This window comes from Pelecanus crispus, chromosome Z (assembly GCF_030463565.1).
Source record: "Pelecanus crispus isolate bPelCri1 chromosome Z, bPelCri1.pri, whole genome shotgun sequence".
Lineage (NCBI taxonomy): Eukaryota > Metazoa > Chordata > Aves > Pelecaniformes > Pelecanidae > Pelecanus > Pelecanus crispus.
The window spans coordinates 33,017,241-33,043,215 of record NC_134676.1 but is presented as its reverse complement, the minus strand read 5'-3'; the positions used below and the strand labels follow the sequence as shown (position 1 = coordinate 33,043,215).

Below are 25,975 nucleotides of genomic sequence, written 5' to 3'. Positions count from 1 at the left end.
AGGTTATAGTGTAGACAGCATCCCACAAAGACACTAAGATTGACTGGGAGGCCTTTTGTTTTGACATGAAAAGTCAACTACAGTCCATTGATATCATGGGTGTACACCCCTAAAATATAAGTGATTATACAACCTGTTTTATTTCAACAGAGAATGTATCACATTCTTTTCTTTCACATTCCCCTGTGAAAGACAAAGCACCAAAATCTTCTATTAGTATTGATCTGGACCGCATTCATCCACTAGTATTACGGAATCATTTTCAAGAGAATTAATTTTTAATGAACATTTCACTGTCATGTAAATTTTCAGCAATGATGGAATATGGGACGTAACCCATTGAAAAAAGCTAGGGAAATAAGAAAACATTTTGGCATTCTACAAAAACCCACTAACTTGCAAATATGAAACAGTTGTATAAAACAATTTTAAAGCTATGAGCTACTCTAAGCATAATACAAATATTGATTTTTACTCTGGAAGAAATCAGTATATACTGAATATTTAATAATGGAAAGATTGACAGGAAACACGCTAATACCAACACAAAATGTCTAGTGAATTAAAACTATTTAACAGCAATCAGTATACATACTAGCTAAGCAATAAAAACCAGCCTACCAATATGTTCATGTTTGCACAGATGTTATTTAATTTGTCAAAAATAAAACACTGACTTTTTATTTCCTTTGATATTGCTTTGTAGATGCTACATTAAAGAAAATGTCAGCTCAGCCTTTACAGATCTCTGAAAACAGTAGATGTTCTGCTTATTTGGGTTTCTTACTATTTCAGAGAGGGACGTGAAGTGGGGGAAGGAGGAAAGAAGGAGGAGAGGGAGGAATGGGGAAGACGGGATAGAAAGAGAAATGTTTAAAACAACTAGAACTATTTGGTCCTACATTGTAAGATCTAGTTCTGGTATAGCTGCATGCTGGAATGTAATCCATCCTTTTACATTTGTTTTCCATTGCTTTCTGTTCATTTAAAAAAAGTCAACAAAACACATCCCAAATTTTGTGAAGGAGAGTTGGCATAGTAGGACAGTCCACATTTATTAGCTATCCCATGCTTTAACGTAAAGAGCATTTTAAAGATAGGCCCAAAAATGCATTTTTAAAAAAATTGTTACTTATGAAAGCTCAATTCTCAATATACAAAACTTGCCTTTGCTTATACAATGAATACTCTCTGGCTTTGAATGAAGGAAACTGATGAACAAAGATACCCTTAACCTAACAAACAGGATAGCTGTGAAGCAGGAATTGGCTGCTGAAGAGCAGTATTGGTGATCCCTACAATTTCAAAGGGGAAAACTGGCCTGAATCAATTGCTCACAGATTACCAGAGCTAACATCAAAGTGAATCACTCAGTGTGCTTTTACAGAAGTTAACAGCAAGACAGACGGTATAGAGTATATGACAATGGAGAGGAATGAATGGTAAGAACAAAAAAGGGATGGGAATTCCTAGAGAAAGAAACAGAATTAATTTGGATATAATTCATGGGGTTCCCCCGAGGCAAAGAACCCAATGTCAGTGGGTATGAGAGCATAACTGTTATTCCATAGCATCAACAGTGAGGAACTGAAGTTAACACAAAGATCACATTTAATTTGAGAATGATGTGGCATATACACAAAAGGTTTTGACAACACCCTCTTCAGAGAAGTAGGAACCCCATGTTTCAGGAAAAAAGAGAAATAATTTACAAAAAGCCCCTAATACATGGGGCTTTAGAGAAAATACAAACTATCCATGCAATTCCATCTAATACCTACTTTTTATTTATTTTTTTTTTAAATAGAGAATACTACAACGTTATTCAGGAGACTTAGTTTAGCTAGGACATTCGTTGTGAAACAGAGCAGAGTAAAACCATCAGATACAGCAATTTATTTGCAACAAAAGCCAAAATTTAAAAGCAGACAGACTGCTGGTGGTTTTAGAGCTGATATTTCTCTGCTTCTTTACCCAAGGAGCAGCATTTTATTGGTCTATTGACATTAAATCATTACAGAGCATTTTGAAATGGTCAAACTGCCTACTTCCCTTAAATTAGTACAAGGCTAGCTATTTCATTATAAATTCAATGTCAGAAACTAAGTCTTGGAAAAGTAAGGTTTAATGAGCCAAACCAGGATTATAGTGCTTCCTTCCATCACAGTGAGGCTGTCCACTACCTGCAGCAATACTACATTTATGGCTGTTATAAAGTACCCTGCCTCTCATTTTTATTGTATTCAGCTGAGTTCCTTCATCACAACATTCATTCCATTCAAATATACAAACTCTTTTACTTTAAAAACAGCATTAAGGAAAGCAAGTACTATATTTCTAAACATTTGGGGACTCACAGGAGACCAAAATGATATATAAAGCTTAATACAATCTGTAGTGCTTCAGTGTGATTTTACATTGAAGGAAGCTTCAAGAACAGAAAAAGCACTAGGGACTATAAGCAATCTTCTCTCAACTGGAGGAAAGAATAGAAGAAAAAGCTTTCAGTTATAAATAACCAATGAACATAACTACTTCATTATTCAGCAGAAATTACCTAGGAATTGTAAATCATGTAACTTCACAAATTTTGGCTCCATACCTTTAAAATCAATAATTTAAAATTAATTCAAGCCTTCTCCAAAAGGCCCCTGTTACTGTTGTACAGTTCAAGTCATGGACAGCCCAGAGAATGGATTTCTGTGTTTTCAACCCCTGAATTAACAACTTCAAAACAGACATGTCTGTGACTGTTTAAGATCCTCAAAAAATAAGAATGAACATATTAAATTAATTCTCAGTACTTCTACTGGTTTTATTTTCAGATTAGGAAAAACATTTTTTATTATAAGTTATATATACTCTTTAGAAATGTGTTTTATGTGATTTTTAAAAGGACATAAAAAAAATTTTAAATTTTGAACAACAATTTAGAACAGATTACAGAAGGACAGGCTATCAATTTAAACCACTCAAAGTTTCATCTCCACATTCAGAAATACAGCTAGAAAACACAAAAAATAATGATCAAAATGAAACTAAATGAAATGAAAATGTAATGAAAAGATTAATAGTTCAAAATGAGCAAGTACAAGGTCAGGTAGACCAAGAACGATTTTGGAAACAGTGTGGGACAGATCCAGAAAACTGATGGTATCTTTTCCTTAAGACTTTCAATGGGCCACTAATCACTTACTTTCTATCAGATGATGTGACAGTGATGCACACACTGACAAGTTAAGTAATTCTCGTATGACACAGCAAGGAAAATACTCTTATATTGCACTTACACATATCTTCTGCTTGTCTACATCAACCTTCTTGAATGACACTGTTATTCTAGATGTAACACAGGGTGTAACTGTTAGCAGCTGATGCACTTTTATGTTTTCCACCAGCTTTTGAAATTCCTCAGGAAACGGGGGTTTTTTCATGCAATATAATGTGTGATCTCTTTTGTGCACATTTTCAATGCCCAGATGGTAGAGATACCATGTAAAAAACAGATCACACATCCTTTTACCTTCATAAATAGTTCCTTGAGGCAAAAATACATAATAAAAAGACCTCACAAACATGTACTGTGTTATTTTCCCAGTCTGTTTGGGTTTCAACACTTTCATCATCAATACAGTTCCAAAACTGAAACTTTCACAGTTGACACTGGTCAAGTGTGTTATTCTTCTTTTGAGGGAGGGCAGGTTTGACCTTCTTTCAATAAAATACCAAAGGCTGTTAACAGTGTTAATGAATTGCCATTATATATCAAAAAGCTCATCTTGATAAAACCCTGGTTATTTATTCCTTACCTTAAACATAGTTTACTGCTCTGTACCTGGCAATAAGCATCACAATTCCGATTTTAATACATTTCAAATATTGGAACACCTTAATAGCAAAGAATATATGAAGCATATATGAATATACTACTCACCAATTTTAATCTTTGTAAAGGTATTCTGCTAGTGTCTATCGGTGTACGTTCTGTGACATTACCAAATCTGACTTCTGGGATGGCAATTGCACATATTACATGTGCCCACCTGTGAAAAGTGGCAAGTCAAGAATACCACCAAAAAACCCCATAGAAATATAAGTGTTTAAGATGTTTCGTTACTTGCTGTGTGGTTTTTTGTTGAAAGGCAACCGTCTCTAGATACTTCCTTACGAGGATTTTCTAAGCTTCATTGAAACATATTTAACAAGCCTTACAACACTGCCACTTTGTGTAAATATAATTTCAGACTGGAGTTTTATCGCAACATTTTTTTAAGCATCTTTCACATTCAATTTATTAAGTGCAAACGTTTTGTAGTTGTGCTATCCAGGTGTGTATATAAAGACCATGCTATTTGATTTGCGTGCAATTTATCACCTACAGCATTTTGGATTAACTTTACTCAGACCTGAGTAACTACTCTTAGGCAACACACGTGACCACAATCAGTCATACATCTATTGACGTGTAAACCAAAGTATACCAGCAAGACCTTCTGTTTACAGACGCAAAAGGCACAGAAGCAGCAAATTGATCAGGCTGTCACTGTAATGCCCAACATGAACTGGATCCCCTTTAGCAGTGAAAGTACCCGTCAAGTGCCTAGGACCAGTGCTACATGTAAGACTTCAGTGCAGCTTCAGAAACCTTGTGAAATGATGCTATGTGTTTCCTGTACTCATCAGAAAGCACTGCTATATCTTCCAAATGCTGGCTCAATACATAAATCTCAGAATAAGAAAGGCTAAATGAAACTAAAAAAAATCTGAAGTTAATATTGAAAGTGCATATTATATGAAGTAAAAGAGAAGATAATGACATTTTTATTAACCAAGAGTAGCCTTCTGAGACTACTTCTAAAACCTTTTTTGGGATAGACAACTAGTAAATCTGAAGAAAGGGAAACAATTCCATTCCTTGACTCATATTTGCTTTATTCCCTGTTGTTCACTGTACATCTTGTCTCGTTACCCCATTTGCTCTTTTTTGTAAGCCCTGAACACTTGCCCCACTCCACCTTCTGGTAGATCTCCAGAGACACACATTATATGACCATTTTAGCAGATTAACATGAATGTGGGCTAGAGCTAAAAGAAATAGAGGGTGATGCAGGAGAACGTAAATCATTTCTCTTTCCTGCACTAGAGTGGAGCTATTTCAATAACTCCTCTTTGACAAAAATATCTGGAAAAGTATAATATGACACACAGAGCTAACTAAACAAATTGGCCAAAGTGTGAAATAAGAGCTGTATGTAAAGATGACATATCAATTAGCAAGCTATACAGCCCAGCCCAAAAAAAGCAGGTAAGGCTGGTAGATCTATCATTTTATTATGGTGACAGTTTTGTTTATGTTCTAACTTAGAGAAAAAGTCTTGCTTTGAGACTTTTTCTTTTTAACTTTTAATAACACCCTTTTTCTTTTCGTTGCTGCCTGCCCACCTGCAAAACTACATTGTCTTATCATCTAAGCTTTATGGAACAGAAATGCTATAAATAAAATGCCTCTTCAATAAATCTTTACCCAAACCTTTATACTCTGACATTTCTCAACCTAACAGGACTCAAAACAATTGCTTTTTTCTGCTGAAAAGAAGGAATCTCAGCTCTCTTATATGGCAAATTGTTACCTCCCCACACCATGTCTGATTCATTAGCTTTCAAATCTAAGTAATGCTCATCCTATATCTCTAATCAGTATGTGAGAGGCAAATAAGGAGGGAAGGGAACGCACATGTTGGATTTTACACTTGTTGGAGAAAAAAAGACATAATTGGAACATACTATTCCAAAAATTCTCCAAAATTTGGAATGGTAGCTAATGCTGAAAGACAGGCGAAAGACTCAACAATGTGTAGAAACAGTAAGGTGTTATGGAAACAGGAAAACAAGAGTTGAACTCTTCTACAGAATTCTCATTTCATAAATCTGTAACAGAAACCTACGGAGGGATATAATACAAACCCAAAGACTTTAGGTATGGTTATGCAGAGAAAGTTACTTTCTGCAAACTTCTGTGGACTTTTTTCTATGACTAAATCTTATGAAACATTTCTAAAACATTTTAATTGATCTACAAAAAGGATGTATTTATTTTCAAAGATGCAACATGCAAGCTATCAGCAGCTAATATCAAAAGGGCATGATAAATTCTACTGAGATCACCCTTTTGTCATTTTCTTTTTTCTTTTTTTTTTTTTTTAGTGAGAAAAGCAAGTAGTTAATTTAGGGGAGTTTAAAACAGAACTAAAAAGCAGCTGAGAATTTTCATGCGTTTGTCAAAACCTCCCTTAAAACAGTTACAATATTAATGCTTTCTGAAGGTAAGATCTGGTCTGTGAGTTTCACATAAAACCTTCTCCTAACTGGACAGTTTACAAGGGTCATGCAACCAATTGCAAATCACTGATAAATAAAATTTTGCCTCGTAAGTGGAAAAGAAAGTTGCAGCTAGATCATCTCTTACCACTGCATTCCAAAGGGTTAAAGAAAGAGATCTACATAATATTGTTAAGTTACTAAAATGATTTAATTAATACGAGAAGTTTCAAAATGCATAAAGACTGTTCTACTATTGGGCTTGAAAAATTTTAACCTGCAACATTTTCCATTTTATCTGTTAAGGTTACCTGCCATAGTGTTCTGTCATCCAAATACAGAGAAAAATACTGATGCTGTTAATAGCATGCTGTCAGCAACAATACTATTTTTGACAGTGTATGATAGAAGTGTTTTTTAAAAAAACACTTCAAGATCTAAAATTATTTCAATATGATTCAAATTAATTAATTAAAAATACTGTTTCTAGTAGTTCAAAGGTATTGTATTGAATTCTGTAATCACAAATTTCCAGGACCAAAGAAGAAAATACACTTCGCTGTTTGATAAGACTTGCCCATGCAAACAATGACAAATGAGCTCTCATTTACTGTCTTTACACAAAGGCCAGCAGAATAAAATTTGGAACAAGTAAGTGTGTGCAGATACTAAAACAAATGTACATTTTAGCATATAACTATTTCACAGAATGCCAGTGGCACATTTCAATAGGAGTAATTTTAATTCTGCAACGATTCACCTTAAAGGGCCGCTGTCAAGTAATTAGGTTTACAAATGCTTTGTATATAGCAATGGTTGGGAATAAAGTTTAAAACAAGCACATACAATCCCGCAGTATATGTTACTTACTTCTTGTCAGTAGTTTGCTTTAATGCACCACCTCTCAAATTGCAGAGACAACATTCCTAAAAGTAAAAACAGTGTAGAAAAAAGTAAGCTTTATTACTGGTTACAAATCAGTTTTATTCAGCTGATCTTAAGGATATGTAAATTGTTAATGTAATTAATTACTGGGTTAGAAACTACCACTTAAAAGCATTGCATTTCCTTACAGGAAAAATACAAGAATACAGTAATGAAAAGAGAAACAACTCAAATGAGCTAAAGAAAAAAAAATTTTAAGTATTACTCATGAACAAACTGACAGGATCACTTTGAAAGCAATACTAAATAAAACCGCATTTAATCAGTACTGCCCTGGAATTGCCACACAGATTACTAAGGTAAAATGAAGTAAAATGACACATAATTAGTTTAATAGAAGTTACTAAGAAACTGACTCACAAGCCATTGACCGAACTCAAATACTTTGAAAACCTGCTTGTTCCTGACAGTTCTCAAATTTATAAACCTAGAGAATATGGGGCAGCTTATCCTTTTTTTTTTTTTTTTTTTGGCAAAAGTTCCCCCTTTGCTGCAGTACACCTTCACTGCCTTGATCTTCAGTACAACTCCACCTGCTTCCAGGGCACTCAGCAAGGTGTACTTCAGTGGTTCCCAGATAATATACCAAAGAGGGCTTTTCCTACCTCTACTTAAAACTATGCCTTTGAACAGATACACAGGCTTTTCTACATTCCAACCCTTCTCTCTCTCTCTCTCTCTTCAGTCTCCTCCTTTTCTGGATCTATCTTTTCCCTTTTTCTTTTTTCCCTTGTCCCTTCACAGGCACAGATAAGAAAGTGTTTCTAAAGTTAGTTATTTTTCTTTCTGTTTCCATTTTTCTGGTCTCTACAAAGAACCAAATGTACAAAATGAAGTCAAGATATCCCATGCCTGTATATTTATACTCAGAAAGAGAGGTCATCTCCTGAACCTCTAAATTTAAGTTGCCCTTTCAGGGGAAAAAACAAACAAACAAACAAAAACCCAAAGAACTGTTATGTAATACTCCGGTCTGATCTCATCTTAAAACCTCCAATAATGACCATTATTAATGTCTGCCAGAAATCTAATTGAATGCTTCTTTACGTTGCATATTACCTTCACTTTGGTCACAACAACCCCATGCAACACTACAGCCTTGGGGATGAGTGGCTGGAAAGCTGCCTGGCCAAAAAGGACCTGGGGGGCTTGGTCAAGAGCCAGCTGAACATGAGCCAGCAGTGTGCCCAGGTAGCCAAGAAGGCCAACAGCATCCTGGCCTGAATCAGGAATAGTGTGGCCAGCAGGAGCAGGGAGGTGATTATTGTCCCCCTGTACTCAGCACTGGTGAGGCCGCACCTGGAATACTGTGTCCAGTTTTGGGGCCCTCAATACAAGAAAGACCTTGAGGTGCTGGAGCATGTCCAGAGAAGGGCAACAAAGCTGGTGAAGGGTCTGGAGCACAGGCCTTATGAGGAGCGGCTGAGGGAACTGGGACTGTTTAGCCTGAAGAAGAGGAGGCTGAGGGGTCACCTTATTGCTCTCTACAACTACCTGAAAGGAGGTTGTAGTGAGGTGGGTGGGTGTTGGTCTCTTCTCCCAAGTAGCTAGTGATAGGACAAGAGGAAATGGGCTCAAGCTGTGCCAGGGGAGGCTTAATTGGATATTAGGAAAAAGTTCTTCACGGAAGGGGTAGTCAAGCATGGGAACAGGCTGCCCACAGAGGTGGTGGAATCACCATCCCTGGAAGTGTTCAAAAAACAGGTAGATGTGGCACTTCGGGACATGGTTTAGTAGGCATGGTGGTGTTGGGTTGATGATTGGAGTGATGATCTTAGAGGTCCTTTCCAATCTTAATGATTCCTAGTTTTTACTCTCATTAAAAATAATCCAGCCACCAAGCCAGGAAACATGAAATTGCTACTTTACCCTGAACTGGTTTAGTGGTGGACTTGGTAATGTCAGGTTAATGGTTGGACTGGATGATCTTAAAGGTCTTTTCCAACCTAAACGATTCTATGATTCTATGATATCCTATGAGAAAGACCTTTCCTAACTAAAACCTACTTGTGACAACTGGTCTTTGGAATTTAAGCACATAACTTTTTGCCTTACCTACCGAAACCACGGAGAACAGGTAATGCACCTTCTTACAAAGTACCCTTTTAACTATTTAATATTATTGTAGAGTTGTGAAGAAGAGAATTGAGGTTACACACAAACACCTTGGGATGGGAACTATCATGTTCCAGATAACAATTCCCTTTGTAATAGTAAACATTGAATATTAAATCAGGAAACCCAAAGGCTCAGAATACCAATTCCTTCAGGTATTCGAAGGGGACTAAGCAGGAACAGGTAGTTTGAGCATATAAAGAAGAAAAAGGGAATATAAGGAGGCTGCTGTTGCACCACTGAGTGGGAGCTTCAGCTTGTACTGTTTGTAATTTTTGGTAGCCTCTTCAGCAGAGGAGACAACTCAGATGGTGAAGAACATCATTGCATGAGCTTGCTCCATTTGGCTATTAGAGCATATGTAAAACTGTTTCTTCCAGAACCAACATTTATATTCAATTAGCTGAATCTTTATGAGGTTCTCTTGCCACATCTTAGGAAACCTGCTCTTGTATCAAGCCCAGCACAAGCCAGAGGCTCATTGGGGGTTAGAGGGGCAGGAGAGAGAACAAGTGGAAGGGAGAACACAAGAAGGAGGAAGGGGTGAAGGGAGACAGGGAGAAAGGAAGAAGTCAGGGAGGGAGGGAGCTTTATTTCTTCTTTCTCCCCTAAGTGCCCACACTGTTGAAGGTAAAGTGAAATGGTGGGAACCAGAATTACTCTAATACTATTTACTCTTCAACTTCTCTGTCAAGGAGGGATCAAGTCAACAAACCTCATGGGTTGCATGGCAACGTTGGGGGTGAAATCGATAGCCCGGCTCAAGTGCATCTACACCAATCCATGTAGCATGGGCAACAAACAGGAGAAGCTGGAAGCCCTTGTGCAGCAGGCTAGCTATGACATAGTCGCCATCACAGAAACATGGTGGGACAAGTCTCATGACTGGAGTGCTGCACTGGATGGCTATAAGCTCTTCAGAAGGGATAGGCAGGAAAGGAGAGGCAGTGGGGTGGCTCTGTATCTTAGGGACTGTCTTGACTGTATAGAGCTCAACAGTGGTGATGATAAGGTTGAGTGCTTATGAGTGAGGATGAGGGGGAAGGCCAACAAGGCGGATGTCCTGTTGGGAGTCTGCTATAGACCACCCAACCAGGATGCAGAGATAGATGAAGCATTCTACAAGCAGCTGGCAGAAGTCTCACAGTCGCCAGGCTTTGTTCTTGTCGGGGACTTCAACTTGCCAGACATCTGCTGGAAATACAACACAGCAGAGAGGAAACAGTCTCAGAAGTTCCTAGAGTGTATGGAAGATAAGTTTCTGACGCAGCTGGCAAGTGAGCCTACCAGGGGAGGTGTCTCACTTGACCTGCTGTTTACAAACAGAGAAGGACTTCTGGGAGATGTGGTCGGAGGCCATCTTGGGCTTAGCGACCATGATGTGATAGAATTCTCGATTCTGGGCGATGTAAAGAGGAGGGGCAGCAAAACTGTTACCATGGACTTCCAGAGGGCAGACTTTGGCCTGATCAGGATGCTGGTTGGGAAAGCCCCTTGGGAGGCAGTCCTGAAAGGCAAAGGGGTCCAGGAAGGCTGGGCCTTCGTCAAGAAGGAAGTCTTAAGGGCACAGGAGTGGGCTGCCCCCGTGTGCTGTAAGACCAACCGGCGGGGAAGACAACCGGCCTGGCTGAACCGGGAGCTTTTGCAGGGACTCAGGGGACAAAGGAGAGTCTACTGCCTTTGGAAGAAGGGGCGGGCAACTCAGGAGGAGTACAGGGATCTTGTTAGGTCATGCAGGGAGGAAATTAGAAAAGCAAAAGCCCAGCTGGAACTCAATCTGGCCACTGTTGTAGGAGATAATAAAAACTGTTTTTATAAGTACATCAACAATAAAAGGAGAGCCAAGGAGAATCTCCACCCTTTCCTGGATGGTGGGGGGAATATTTTCACCAAGGATGAGGAAAAGGCTGAGGTACTTAATGCCTTCTTTGCCTCTGTCTTTAATAGCCAGACCAGTCATCCCCAGGGTACTCAGCCCCCTGAGCTGGAAGACAGCAAAGGGGTGCAGAATGGAGCTCCCATAATCCAGGAGGAAGTAGTTAATGACCTGCTACGCCACCTGGACGCTCACAAGTCTATGGGGCCGGATGGGATCCACCCGAGAGTACTGAGGGAGCTGGCGGAGGAGCTTGCCAAGCCACTTTCCATCATCTATCAGCAGTGCTGGTTAACAGGGGCAGTCCGTGATGACTGGAGGCTTGCCAATGTGACGCCCATCTACAAGAACAACTGGAAGGAGGATCCGGGGAACTACAGGCCTGTCAGCTTCACCTTTGTGCCAGGAAAGATTATGAGGCAGTCACCGAGTCGAAGGGCTCCGGAGTGAACGCTCGTGCCAGGGCACCCTTGCTAAGGTGGCAAAAAAGCACAGGGAGAAAGAGCGGGAAAGAGAGAGCTCCTGATGAGAGGCAGCTCTGGTGCAGCGTGGGCAGGGAGAGCAGTGATGGTGGCCAAACTCCCTCATGTACAAAAGCAGTCCCCAGGCAGCGCGGCGACTGGGACCGCAGCGACCAGGACAGGCAAACAGGGCATGGCACGTCAGGAGGGCATGGTGCGGCAGGTGGCGCAAGCAGGGCGTGCGGGGAAGGCCAAGTCCCCCTCCTAGCTCAAGAGGTAGGTTCGGCAAGTGCAGCTGGTGAGAGGGAGCCCAGGCATGGCCATGGTACCCACCCGGCGGAAGGGTGTATCCTCTGCACTACCCAGAAAGGATGTATCAACCCAGACTGAGCTCCCAGGGAAACACACAGCCGTCCAGGTCTCCGGCTGCAGGGAGTGCCACCAGCTGGCACTGGGAACAGATGGCAGCAGAGCGAACAGCTGTGTGCACTGTGACCAAGTGGATTATCTACTCGGCCTGGTGGCAGAGCTAAGGAAGGAAGTAGACAGGCTACGGAGCATCAGGGAGCCTGAGCAAGGGAGAGACTGGTGGAACTATGCTCTGAGCTCCCGGAAACCTGACCAGGGACAGCCTCCAGAAAAAGGCTGTGACCAAAGGGAGCCAGTATCCTCCCCCACCAGGATGCAGGCAGGGTCTTAGAGGGAAGCAGCGAGTGGAAACAAGTCCACAATCAGGGTGGCAAGCAAACCCTTTCCTTGCCCACCATGACTCCCCAGGTGCCTCTGCACAGTAGGTATGAGGCTCTAGATGTGGAGGACCAGTCAGTGGACGATGTGGGTGTCGATCCATCTACACCACAGGAGTCACCAAGACCACAAAGACCTACCCCCCATATTACTACCACCTCTACAAGGAAGAAAAGAAGGGTCATAGCTGTAGGAGACTCCCTCCTGAGGGGAACAGAGGGTCCAATACGCTGGCTGGACCCTCCTCATAGGGAAGTCTGCTGCCTCCCAGCAGCCCAGGTCCGAGATATCACCAGGAGACTTCCCAGCCTGGTATGGCCCTCAGACTACTACCCGTTACTGCTCTTCCATGTGCGTGGTGATGAAGTTGCAGTACACAGCCCAAGGGTGATTAAAAGAGACTTCAGGGCCTTGGGACAGTTAGTGAGGGAATCTGGGGCACAGGCTGTCTTTTCCTCTCTCCTTCCAGTTGTGGGAGGTGACATTGGTAGGAACAGGCGGATCCAATCTCTTAACACATGGCTCCGTGGCTGGTGCCACCGTCACAACTTTGGGTTCTTTGACAATGGGACGGCCTACATGGCACCAGGCTTGCTGGTGTCAAATGGGAGCCACCTTTCTCAAAGGGGAAAGAGGGTCTTCGCTCAGGAGCTTGCGGGACTTATTGACAGGGCTTTAAACTAGATGTGAAGGGGGAGGGGGAACGCACCAGGCTTGCCTGTGACAAGCTGTGGGATGATACGCAATGGTTAGAGGGACGGGGGGCTACTATGAGCCCTCAACCAACAGGCATGATGGGGATGCTGCAGCACAGTTGAAGTCTTGCAGACATGAGCTGGGGGCTCCCAAGATAGTAGGAGCTCACAAGGAAACCTTCGTGAAACACCCCAAGGGAAACAAGGGATGTTCCACTAAGAAGGTGACACGGCCAACAGCCCAGATGAAATGCCTCTACACAAACACACACAGCATGGGGAACAAACAGGAGGAGTTGGAAGCTACCATGCTACTAGAAAGCTACGACCTGACTGCCATAACCAAAACTTGGTGGGACGAATCCCACGACTGGAATGTGGCTATTGATGGCTACAGGCTGTTCAGAAGGCACAGGCAAGGAAGGAGGGGCAGAGACGTTGCCCTCTACATAACGAAATCATTACAGTGTGAAGAGCTGTCCCTGAAGAACAGCCACGAGCAGGTCGAAAGCTTATGGGTAAGAATCAGAGACAGAGGCAACAAGGGGAACCTTGTGGCTGGTGTCTACTACAGGCCACCTGATCAAGGAGAGCCTACTGACAAAGCCTTCTTCCTCCAGCTCTGGGAGGCTTCGCGCTTGCAGACTCTCGTCCTGCTGGGGGACTTCAACCACCCTGACATTTGCTGGAAAAGCAACATGGCGAGCTGTAGGCAATCCAGGAGATTCCTGGAATGCATAAACGATTAAATTCCTAAGGCAGGTAACAGACACCCCTACCCGAGGGGACACGACACTGGACCTGATGGTCACCAATGCAAGCGAGCTTATCGGTGATGTCAAGACTGGAGGCAGCCTGGGCTGCAGTGATCATGCATTGGTGGAGTTCACACTCCTGAGGGACATGGGAGAAGTGAGGAGTACAGACAGGACCCTAAATTTTAGAAAAGCAAACTTCCAGCTCTACGAGGAGTTAGTCAGAAAGACCCCCTGGGAGACAGTCCTTAGGGACAGTGGAACGGAACACAGCTGGCAGATCTTTAAGGACACCTTCCATAGAGTGCAAAAGCTCTCAGTCCCCAAGTGTAAGAAATGAGGCAAGGAAGGGAAGAGACCAGCATGGCTGAGTGGAGACATGTTGGTCAAACTAAAGGGCATGAAGGAAATGCACAGGCAGTGGAAGCAGGGACAGGTGTCCTGGGAAGAGTACAGGGAAGCTGCCCGGTTGTGTAGGGAGGGGGTCAGGAAGGCCAAGGCGCAGCTGGAACTGAATTTGGCAAGGGACGTAAAGAATAACAAGAAGGGCTTCTACAGGTATGTCAACCAGAAAAGGAAGGTTGAAGAAAGCGTACCCCCCTGATGAACAAGAATGGTGACCTAGTATCAACAGACGAGGAGAAAGCAGAGGTACTACAACCTCTTTGCCTCAGTCTTCACCGGCAACCTCTCTCCTCACCTCTCTCGAGTCAATGGACCGCAAGATGGGGAGCAGGGGGGTAAAGCCCCTCCCACTGTAAGGGAAGATCAGGTTTGAGACCACCTAAAGAACCTCAATATACACAAGTCTATGGGACCAGATGAGATGCATCCCAGAGTCCTGAGGGAATTGGCTGATGTAGTTGCCAAGCCACTCTCCATGATATTTCAAAAGTCATGGCAGTCAGGTGAAGACCCTGCTGACTGGAGGAAAGGGAATATTGTGCTCATTTTTTAAAAGGGAAGAAAGGAGGACCCTGGGAACTACCGACCTGCCAGCCTCTCCTCTGTGCCTGGCAAGATCATGGAACAGATCCTCCTAGAAGCTATGCTCAAGCACATGGAAGACAGAAGAGTGATTCAAGACAGCCAGCACAGATTCACCAAGGGCAAGTCCTGCCTGACCAACACAGTGGCTTTCTATGAAGGAGTGACTGCATCAGTGGGCAAGGGAAAAGCAATGGATGTCATCTGTTTGGACATCCATAAAGCCTTTGACATGGTCCCCCACAAGACCCTTCTCTCTAAATTGGGGAGATAGAGGTTGGATGGGTGGACTGTTCGGTGGGTAAGGAATTGGCTGGATCATCGCATCCAGACAGTTGTGGTCAATGGCTCGATGTCCACATGGAGACCGGTGACAAGTGGGGTCCCTCAGGGGTCCGTACTGGGACCGGTGCTGTTTCACATCTTCATCAATGACATAGACAGTGGGATCGAGTGCACCCTCAGCAAGTTTGCAGATGACACCAAGCTGAGTGGTGCAGTTGACATGCCAGAAGGACAACATGTCATCCAAAGGGACCTGGACAAGCTGGAAAAGTGGACCTGTGTGAACCTCATGAGGTTCAACAAGGCCAAGTGCAAGGTCCTGCACATGGGACGGGGCAACCCCCGGTATCAATACAGGCTGGGGGATGAAGAGATTGAGAGCAGCCCTGTGGAGAAGGACTTGGGGGTACTGGTAGGTGAAAAGCTGGACATGAGCCAACAATGTGCGCTTGCAGCCCAGAAAGCCAACCGTATCCTGGGCTGCATCAAAAGAAGTGTGGCCAGCACGTCGAGGGAGGTGATTCTGCCCCTCTACTCTACTCTGGTGAGACCTCACCTGGAGTACTGCATCCAGCTCTGGGGCCCTCAGCACAAGAAGGACATGGGACCTGCTGGAGCAGGTCCAGAGGAGGGCCACAAAAATGATCCGAGGGCTGGAGCACCTCTCCTGCGAGGACAGGCTGAGGGAGTTGGGGTTGTTCAGCCTGGAGAAGAGAAGGCTGCGAGGAGACCTTATTGTGGCCTTTCAATACTTAAAGGAGGCCTATAGGAAGGATGGGGGCAATCTTTTTAGTAAGGCCTGTTGTGACAGGACAAGGAATAATGGATTTAAACTAAAGAAGAATAGATTTAGACTAGACATAAGAAAGAAATTTTTTACAATGAGGGTGGTGAAGCACTGGAACAGGTTGCCCAGAGAAGCAGTGGAGGCCCCATCCCTAGAAACATCCCAGGTCAGGTGGGATGGGGCTCTGAGCAACCTGATGTAGTTAAAGCTGTCCCTGCTCACTGCAGGGGGGTTGGGCTAGACGACCTCTAAAGGTCCCTTCCAACCAAAAGCATTCTATGATTCTATGATATTGAGTGCACTCAACAGCCATGTGCAGGCCAACCAGGGGATCAGGCCCAGCCAGCATGGGCTCATGAAAGGCAGGTCCTGCTTGACCAAACTGATCTCCTTCTATGACCTGGTGACCTGCCTGGTGCATGAAGGAAAGGCTGTGGATGTCATCTACATGGATGGCCCTGCAGAGGGACCTGGACAGGCTGGAACAACGGGCCAAGGCCAATTGTATGAGGTTCAACAGGGCCAAGTGCCAGGTCCTGCACTTAGGTCACAACAACCCCATGCAACGCTACAGGCTTGGGGAAGAGTGGCTGGAAAGCGGCCTAGCCAAAAAGGACCTGGGGGTGCTGGTTGACAGCCGGCTGAACATGAGCCAGCAGTATGCCCAGGTGGCCAAGAAGGCCAACAGCATCCTGGCTTGTATCAGGAACAGGGTGGCCAGCAGGAGCAGGGAGGTGATTGTACCCCTGTACTCAGCACTGGTGAGGCCGCACCTGGAATACTGTGTCCAGTTTTGGGGCCCTCAATACAAGAAAGACCTTGAGGTGCTGGAGCATGTCCAGAGAAGGGCAACAAAGCTGGTGAAGGGTCTGGAGCACAGGCCTTATGAGGAGCGGCTGAGGGAACTGGGACTGTTTAGCCTGAAGAAGAGGAGGCTGAGGGGTCACCTTATTGCTCTCTACAACTACCTGAGAGGAGGTTGTCTTGAGGTGGGTGGGTGTTGGTCTCTTCTCCCAAGTAGCTAGTGATAGGACAAGAGGAAATGGGCTCAAGCTGTGCCAGGGGAGGCTTAATTGGATATTAGGAAAAAGTTCTTCACGGAAGGGGTAGTCAAGCATGGGAACAGGCTGCCCACAGAGGTGGTGGAATCACCATCCCTGGAAGTGTTCAAAAAACAGGTAGATGTGGCACTTCGGGACATGGTTTAGTAGGCATGGTGGTGTTGGGTTGATGATTGGAGTGATGATCTTAGAGGTCCTTTCCAATCTTAATGATTCCTAGTTTTTACTCTCATTAAAAATAATCCAGCCACCAAGCCAGGAAACATGAAATTGCTACTTTACCCTGAACTGGTTTAGTGGTGGACTTGGTAATGTCAGGTTAATGGTTGGACTGGATGATCTTAAAGGTCTTTTCCAACCTAAACGATTCTATGATTCTATGCCATTCTAGATTCACATGCCAAATTCAGTCTAATGGACCACCTCCTATTTTAGTTTCAAATCATTACTCTCTAAGATGCTCTTCAACCACTATACATAATCATCCCTTTCTTTCCTATACATAATTATCTTCCAAATGTTTGTAGATTCTTTGCATTTACTAAATTCCCTTAACTACTCTTCAAGGTGATTCAAATCATCTTCACATTCTCTTTCTGTCTGCTGCACTTCTTGGATGCCATCAGGATAATGAGGTGCTGCCATCTACACAGGTATACTGTCAAGCTACGTGATGAATCGTTACTATCTTTCTTATCCTGAATACATTTTAGTTTCAAAAAACATCACGCAACTGGAAAATTCACTGAACTACATAGGCAAGGAAAAGACTCTCCTAAACTAGATGCTAAGGAATCACATTACTAAGGCTTTATAGACATTAATTTACCATGCTGAAATTATTCTGATATAATACAAGAAAAATTCCACTGAACAGTTAATGGGCACAGTGCACTGTTTCCAGTAAAGTACAACTACAGTCATGGGAAAGTTGCTTTTAAATGGCATTCAGGTCTCAAAGGCAAGCTCTTATAAGTGAAAACTGCAGCATGAAACAGTCTGCAGATCTTTCAACCTACCTGGGAATCCTGACTACCTGAGCACAACCACAGAGTAATCCTAAGGCACTGCATCCTCTTCAATCTGATTCACCTTAGAATCTTGCTTACAAATTAGCAGAGAAAAGATCTATTTCTTTGGTTCTTCCTTTGATTTCAACGCCCTGAGTGAATGAGTCATCTTTTCTGCTATCAGTGTTGTTTATAAACAGAGCTTGGCCACCATCATAGAGAAATACTGACCAACAGAATGTGTCCAACCTGTTAGTTTTATATTGCACAGTTGGAGGTGCAAGATAAAAACAGTAAAAATAGATAGGCATACATCTCCATGACCACATGAGAGTAACAAAATAAATAAGCCAAGCAGCACAGAAAATAATACTTAAAATGGAACAGCCATTCAGGAAGAGGCAAATACCACAATCTCCTAAAAAAGGAACTGTGCAGGACTTCTTGAAGATCTGATCCCTAACTCATTTGCAGTTCTGTAGGAGCATGAAGCTTACAATGTATAGATCGAATAAAATCTGCAAACTAGGGAAGAGAGCATGAGTCTGACTCAATAGAAATCTTTGCAGGGGAAAAGCTTCATTCTCCACTTTCAAATGTACAAGTCCAGTGGATCCCTCACACTTTTTTTTTTTTTTAATTGAAGCATTTTCTTTGTATTTGCCATAAAAATCCTTTAACTGACTGCTTCTCTGTTTTGCCAAATAACAGTGGTTTTGCTCTTATTTTATGACCTTTGATGTTCTTATAGAATCATACAATCGTTTAGGTTGGAAAAGACCTTTAAGATCATCCAGTACAACCATTAACCTACACTACCAAGTCCACACTAAACCAATCAAGGGTAGACTAGACTAAACCATGTCCCGAAGTGCCACATCTACCTGTTTTTTGAACACTTCCAGGGATGCCAGCTTACTCTGAAATTCATTACTCGAATAATGAACTTTTCCTGCTTCTAATACGTATTTTTTACTTTCAAGGAAAACCTTAACCTGATCATCTGCTGTGTAACTTATTAATGCAACTAGAGAGAGGCCCTAAAGAAGTTCCACAAATAAATTAAGCTAAAGTAGCATAGGAAGAGACGTTATATCAGATGTTGCTAACAATTTTGTCTACTGAAGGCTTGCTGTCTCTTAATCACTGTAAAAATAAAGAATTGTGAATTAGACACTGCGAGAGACAAAAGCCATACTCCTTACCTACTAACTGCAGAGCTTTCACACCAGGTTAAAAAAAAAGAAATAGGATTTTTTTTTTAAAAAAGGGAGGGGGGCAGAGGGAGCCCAGAGAAAAGAGAAGGTGGCTGCAAATATCCTCATTACCACCTAGAAAAAGATTTCCCCTGTGCAGGACCTATAGGAACCAGATTTAATCCCTTCTCAAAAACCACCCATACAATCTTTGGTGAGTACACAGCAGTGGTGGGTAATAATTGTTCACTGTCTGCTGGATACAGGCTATAACAACTTAGGCCCATAAGAACTAGAAAATTTCAGCAATGTTCATAGCAAACCTGGGTGTGAAGGGCAAACCTGGGTGTGAAGGACCACAGGCTTAAAGGCCATTAAATCCATTTTGTAAATCATGCCTGTATTGCAATATATTGTCCCACATTCATGCAACATGGCTATTATTTTACCTCCAGTTTCAACACACTGCAAGCAATGAAAACACAAGGGATCTGATATTTAGAAAGACTAATATTCCTAATACAGGTATACCTGCCACAGATGGCAGTGAAATCACGTGTACATTAGCAATTATTACTCATGTTCTGACAGAGAAAGAGTATTTGTACATCCATGCATGTCTGCTGTCAGCCTGTGTGTAAAAATCAGGATAGGAACAGGCTTCATTACAGAGCATCACCCTAGAACATATCCAATCTCTGATTTGCTATTACTTTGCAAATCCTTTAAACAAGTAATTCTGTAATTTGTATTTGCATTAAATAATTTCTCAAGCACATTATTTTACACTTATCTAAATTAAATCTTAGACCATTTTAAATTGCTCATCTGCTTAAAATCTCCATAACATTCTAGAATTGCAAAAGAAAACGCTCTCTTCCAGTATCTGTATAAAGTAAGATGTCCCCATATAATTCGCAAGCTTTAGCACATGAACATTCACTTGATCTTTTACCTTTTTAGCCGAGATGATACATTTTTTTCACAGCAATACGTATCATATCCACAGGACTAAACACTGCCCCTTGCTTACAATGAAACTGAATTTTGCAACCAGCATTCCTAATACGGTTTATTTTTCATTTCTCTGTTTAAACCACTGCTAGAAACTGCAGCAAAAGCCTGATGTCAATGTAAATTAACCATGCTTCCTTTGGTACACACATCCAAAAGATGGATCACCTTTTTTGGAATGATACGCCACTACTCAGGCATAGCTGCATATTAATTATTGTTGCATGGATAAATACCACACAAAACCCAAGCCTGTTCACACTCATTTATATTTCAAAATAAATGCATTTGGTTGTCTTTGAGTATTTTTTACACCCTGCCAAAATTCCAAGTCATACTGACAGTAATGCTTATAAAAAGCAGTTTTCATGCTTCCATATTTGTATACTTCATCAGCAATAGCATTCTGTATGAGACAGGAAGCTGTCTGACACAGCAAGGCAATACAGTTGAGCCAAGCCATAGCAGAGGGATATATAGTAAGTCATATAATGGTTATTCTTACCAACAATTATGAACATGCCCCACATGATCCCCTTTCTTGTTAAACTGCTGTTTCTCCTTTCCTCTAAGACCCTGTAAATTACAATGGCATCTCCAAAGAATTATATTTAGCCAGTTAAAAAAAATACATAACTTATGTTGGTGGATGAAGACAGGGTAAAATAAGACGTATGTTACTCCTAATGAACTTTGTCTGACACATTTGCAACATCTTCCTCATAAAATCTCCATAATCAACCTAAAAATCTCTTCCAGCTCTTTGACATCCCTGCCATTAGGAAGTTTTTTGTAACAGCTAACCTGAAGATTCCCTGCTGTAGCTTAACCCTTTTTCTTTTTACTTTATGCATCATAAACATGAAAAACAGACTGTTCCTTTCCTTTTTGCCATTTTCGATTTACAGCCCCTTAGTCAGTTAAACAACTACAACTTTTTCACCTACTGTCTTCATCTGTGGCCATGTTTTCCCCTCCAAAATGCAATGAGAGCAAATCCTCAGCAATGTCAGGCAAAGCATGTTTAGTTGATACATCTTGCATCCCACATCTAGGGAGATGTGTTCACACAGTATTCACCTTTGGACCACAGTGACTCATTAAGCTCATGCTTCAGGACCTCTTCTACAGCAGTAGCTGATATCATTGCTCCCCATTCCTTTGTCTGTACTCTAGCTTCCATATCTATCTTGCACTTTTCCTATTTAATTACATCCTGTTTTCCACAGTATCTCAATAATTTATCAAGATTTTGTCCATTTCTGCTTAACTTTACTTCACAGGCCTCATTAAAAATAAAAAAAGGTTGTATTCAGCTAACATCAGCTGCAACAGCTTCTGCACAAGGGATAACTAAGCAGGCTGCAGTTGGTCAGGCCAGGAAAGAGAAGACGGTATGGTGTTTGAGAGATGCAGTAAAATCATGAGCGACTTGGAAAAGGGCTTGACTAAGTGCTCCAATACAATAACTAGGTGGCTGCTATCAAAGGAAAATAGAAAGCAGCAGATTCAAAACAAACAAACAAACATGTTCTTCACAGCGTATGTGACTGTTTGCCAGACACGGATGCTAAAATTTTACACCAGTTGAAAAAGAAACTGCACAAGTTCATGAAAGACAAATCTGACAAAGGTTACCTTTTACTTAGTAAACACAAAGATACTGCAGTTTCTTATTTGAATATTGTAGGGGACTGAGAGACCATTAAGGAATGCTTGCCCAAGACACATATTCTTCCCCAAGTATTCATTTCTGGATGTGCTAGAGAGAGGATAACAGGCTAGAACAGACTTTGGTTCAATTCACTACAGCAGATCTTACTATTCTATTAACCTGCCATTTTAAAGTTTTACAAAATACATTTTAAAATGTTCTAGAAAAGATACCGAGGTATTAGGAAAATCCCATTATTTGGCAGTGCTAAGTATACACTGCTATATACATTATATATAATATATATTTAATTTTCATGTGTTCGTAAGGTTTGTGATTCTGAAAAAGAGAATGCATTCACCAAACTTTATATTATTATTATACAGTTATTGTGATAACTTTATTAGCACAGCTTTATTCAGCAGTAATACCTGAATGAATCATTTCAAGTAAGTATACATTTTGGCTAGTGGTATGAAGCATTGCAAATGTTGATAATGTCTTTAGCACTAAGTAGGACACTATTTATCCAGTTAACAATGTATTTCCACTTTTTCTTTTTTCATCAACTATTTTCTCTGTGTGTCTATTGACTCTGACTAGTGTTTAAAAGCACTCAAAAATCTAAGAAAAGTGGTTGGGATGGTTTTTTTCCGAATATTTCTAATAAGAAATCAGAATAGTTGTTTTCAGTTTTAAGAGTCAACTGCTACAAAGCTGTGTCACAATAACGCTGATTTACCAGTCTCATTTAAAAGTAGCTAATTAAAACAGACACCTAATCTTAAACTCTGCCACATGTAAGTCAAATAGATGCAAATTGTATGGCTAAGGCTGATAAACATCTTGTTTTCTTCAAGCCACCCTGGTGGGTTTTTTAGAGAGGAACCTTTGAACTGAAAATAGATACCCTCAGTCTTCCACCTTCTTTCTCAATTGCCTTGGAATGCCCAAGGTCACACTTCCTAATAGTATTAACACAGATGTGCATTTGGATACAGCATTGCTGCCTTTTCAGCTATCTCATTTCCCCAGCTTATTTATATTTGTGTCTATATTTATCCTTGTGTAAAGAGAAATTGGTTGGCGTTTCTCTTAACACATTTGAAGATGTCATTTTCAGCAATGGTGGTCCAATAATGAATATTTTCATCTTTCCACACCAGGGGAGTAATTTTCACTCAGAAAACAGCTTTTGAGATTATTTAATTTCAATTCAGAGACTGCTACTGTATCCACTTCAAGCTATTACCTTAAAATTAGCTTTTCAGAGACAAACTTTCATTTTTTAGAGACAAACTATTCCTAAAAATAACAAATTACAGAGGGCTGTCTAGTAAAAGGATTCACTTTCCTGTCTGGGAGCACCATTTCTTAACAGAGTTGCTAGATGCTACCATTATAACTCACAATCTTCATTTGCATATAAACGCTGTCAAACTTCCACCATCACCTGCCTTCAACAATGCCACAATTTTTACTAATAATAGGAACTTTGAGAAAAGCATTTCAACTTTTTGTTTTTAGAAATGTCACAGAAAAATCTTACTCTGTCTAAAAGAATAAACCGTTATCAATTCTTTTAGTATTTTGTAGATGCTTAAAGTTCACACTGATTGAGGAGGCTGAGTAATTCCATGAAAGAGAAATCCACCACGGGTTAATATTTATTTAATATGTAGACACGTCTTTGGCTGCAAGCTTAAAGTAGGTTCTTGAAATTGAAGGTGGCCACACTTCTGCTATGAGCATTTTACTCTTTCAGATGCATTCAAATCTGTTCAAGACATCTACCTTTGGGAATTTGAAGTTTACAAATCATCAGCTACTGAATTTCCACATTTTAGTAGCCTAATCATAGAATAATCCCACAGACATTCAGCCTGCTCTGCCCTTGATTCAGGGATGGCCAAAATTTTCCTTGCAGTTGCAGCTCCCAGGTCATGCCAGGCTGAGGCAACAATATATAGAGCAAGTAGTCTTTTGCTGTGCTGTCCATGACATAGCATTATTGAGAACAGTGATCCGCAAGAATGCAAAAAGCAGGACAGAGTTGGCTGGGATAAGAAGACTTCGAAAAAGACAGGGAAGAGAGGTGAGACAGGGAATGGGTGTAGGGAGAGAATGCTGCAGCCAGAGAAGGAATGGGAACTGGCAGGCTCAGACTGAAATTAAGAATCAAAACACCCATTACAGGTAACTGGAGTAAAAATAACTCCTACACTTGGCAGGGGGGGCTATGTGCTCTTTCTCACTAGAATGTGCATATCTGAAGTGGAAAACACATATCAAGTATGAAATGGAGAATGTTACATCACTGAATATGAAATACTTTCTGCAATCGTGGTTATCGGTCACTCAGTTTTAGAAAATTTTCACAGTAGAAAGAGCGACTGTTCCCAAGCATGCAAACAAGAAAGATTACAGACAACTTCCCCTTTGAAGAGAAGTCAAAAGGAATGAGATCAGCTGTTCTAAAAAATCAATAAATAAGCACTGAAATCAGGTGCAAAATACAAAACTAATCATTCTTCCTGCAAAATATTATGAGACTGTGAAAATCACTGCCAGAGGATAACACTGAAGCTAAACACTATGCAAACACACAAACAAAAATGGAATGATGGTATGTCTACTGATAAAAAATATGTAGGATTATTCCCATTATTATAAGACAATGTTTGAAGGTGACAGGAAATACTAGATTTAAACCTGAACATCTTTAGATGAAAATTTGTATCTTCAAGAAAACAGCCTAGAACCAACTGTGCAGGGCAGGATATCCTGCTATTAGCCATTTCCATGGTTTTCTTCCCCTCAATGATTTTGCAGCAGTACTCCTGGAGATCAGATATGGTCTTTGAGGACAAATTTAGATTGAACAAGGTTGGTGGAGGTTCTCTGGTCCAATTCCTGCTCCAAGCAGGGCCAGATTCAAAGCTGCATCTGACTGAAATCTTACTTCACCCTGCAGGGAATGGACAACTTCCTTGTTAAGATGAGACTATCCACACACTTGGAGGTGCCCAAAGCTATCAAGCCTTTTCACATGGGTATCAGTGACAAAAGCTGACTTGGTGAACTGCAATGAAGGGAATCCAAGGTCAAAATGGACTTTGGGTCTGAGCATTATGGCACTTAGGTTAAAAAGATATTTTCTGGGTTTAATGGTCTACAATTCATTTTCTATGACAGCATCAGGGAAACTCAGTATTTACAAACCCGTTAAAAGACGTTGTGCCAAAGACTGGTTTTTACAAGCAATACATATGCTGTTACTAGACTAATACCAAAACCAGAAATAAATATCATGCTCCCCACCTCCAAGTCCACACATGGTTACCATCAGCGTTTATAAGTAATTCTCCCAGTAAGTCACCTTTTTTGCAGAGAACGTTTGGGAAAATCCAGATTTTAAAAATAAATAAATAAATAGATAGATAGATAGATAATAAATCAGGCCTTACTTTTCTGAAAAAAACACAGAAAACTTAAGGTTTTCTTTCATGCTACAGCCAGATTCTCATGCCCAATAATTTCTTTTTATTAACAATATCCAAATGCTTTTAAAGCTTGGTAGCAAAATCACTCTGAAAATTAAGACACTGTATACCAACTCACAGGTAGTGAGTTAATTTTGTCAGTTACCAGGATCTGAAAACAGGAGTTTATAACGGAAATGCTGACACTGTATCAGTGAGAAGGGCACCACTATGAAAAGATTGTTCAAAATTACTATTTTTGGTAGGGTGAAATAGGGCAGTTTCTGAGCTGGAATGCAGAAAGGTCTTATGTGCCACTTTTCTGATGCCTTGGGCAGGGGAGGGGTGGAAATTCTTCAACTGATGTAATGGGCTACTCTAACCACAAAATACAAACAAACCAGAAGTCTGAATATCAAGCAAAATATAAAGCATGAAAAAACTCATCTACAGAAAAAAAATTCTACTAAGCTGTAAAACACTTGCTATTCAACATATGATCTGTTCTCAAAATCAGTGCCAACTGACCAGATTAGGTGCTGAACTATTAGTGCTATGGAGGGTTAGAATAAAGTGTGAAAAGTAAT

The 25,975-nt window shown here is 41.2% G+C and overlaps 1 protein-coding gene across 1 annotated transcript in view; it reads right to left on the bottom strand.

Annotated features, from left to right (window-relative positions):
• The window catches only part of KDM4C (lysine demethylase 4C), a 297,099-nt gene that overhangs the window by 74,821 nt on the left and 196,303 nt on the right, over positions 1–25,975 (bottom strand). The window contains exons 16-17 of the mRNA XM_075726866.1: positions 7,189–7,244; positions 3,935–4,043 (exon numbers count right to left, since the gene is read on the bottom strand). Of these exons, the coding sequence (XP_075582981.1) occupies positions 3,935–4,043; positions 7,189–7,244 (165 nt within the window). The remainder of the gene's footprint in view (positions 1–3,934; positions 4,044–7,188; positions 7,245–25,975) is intronic.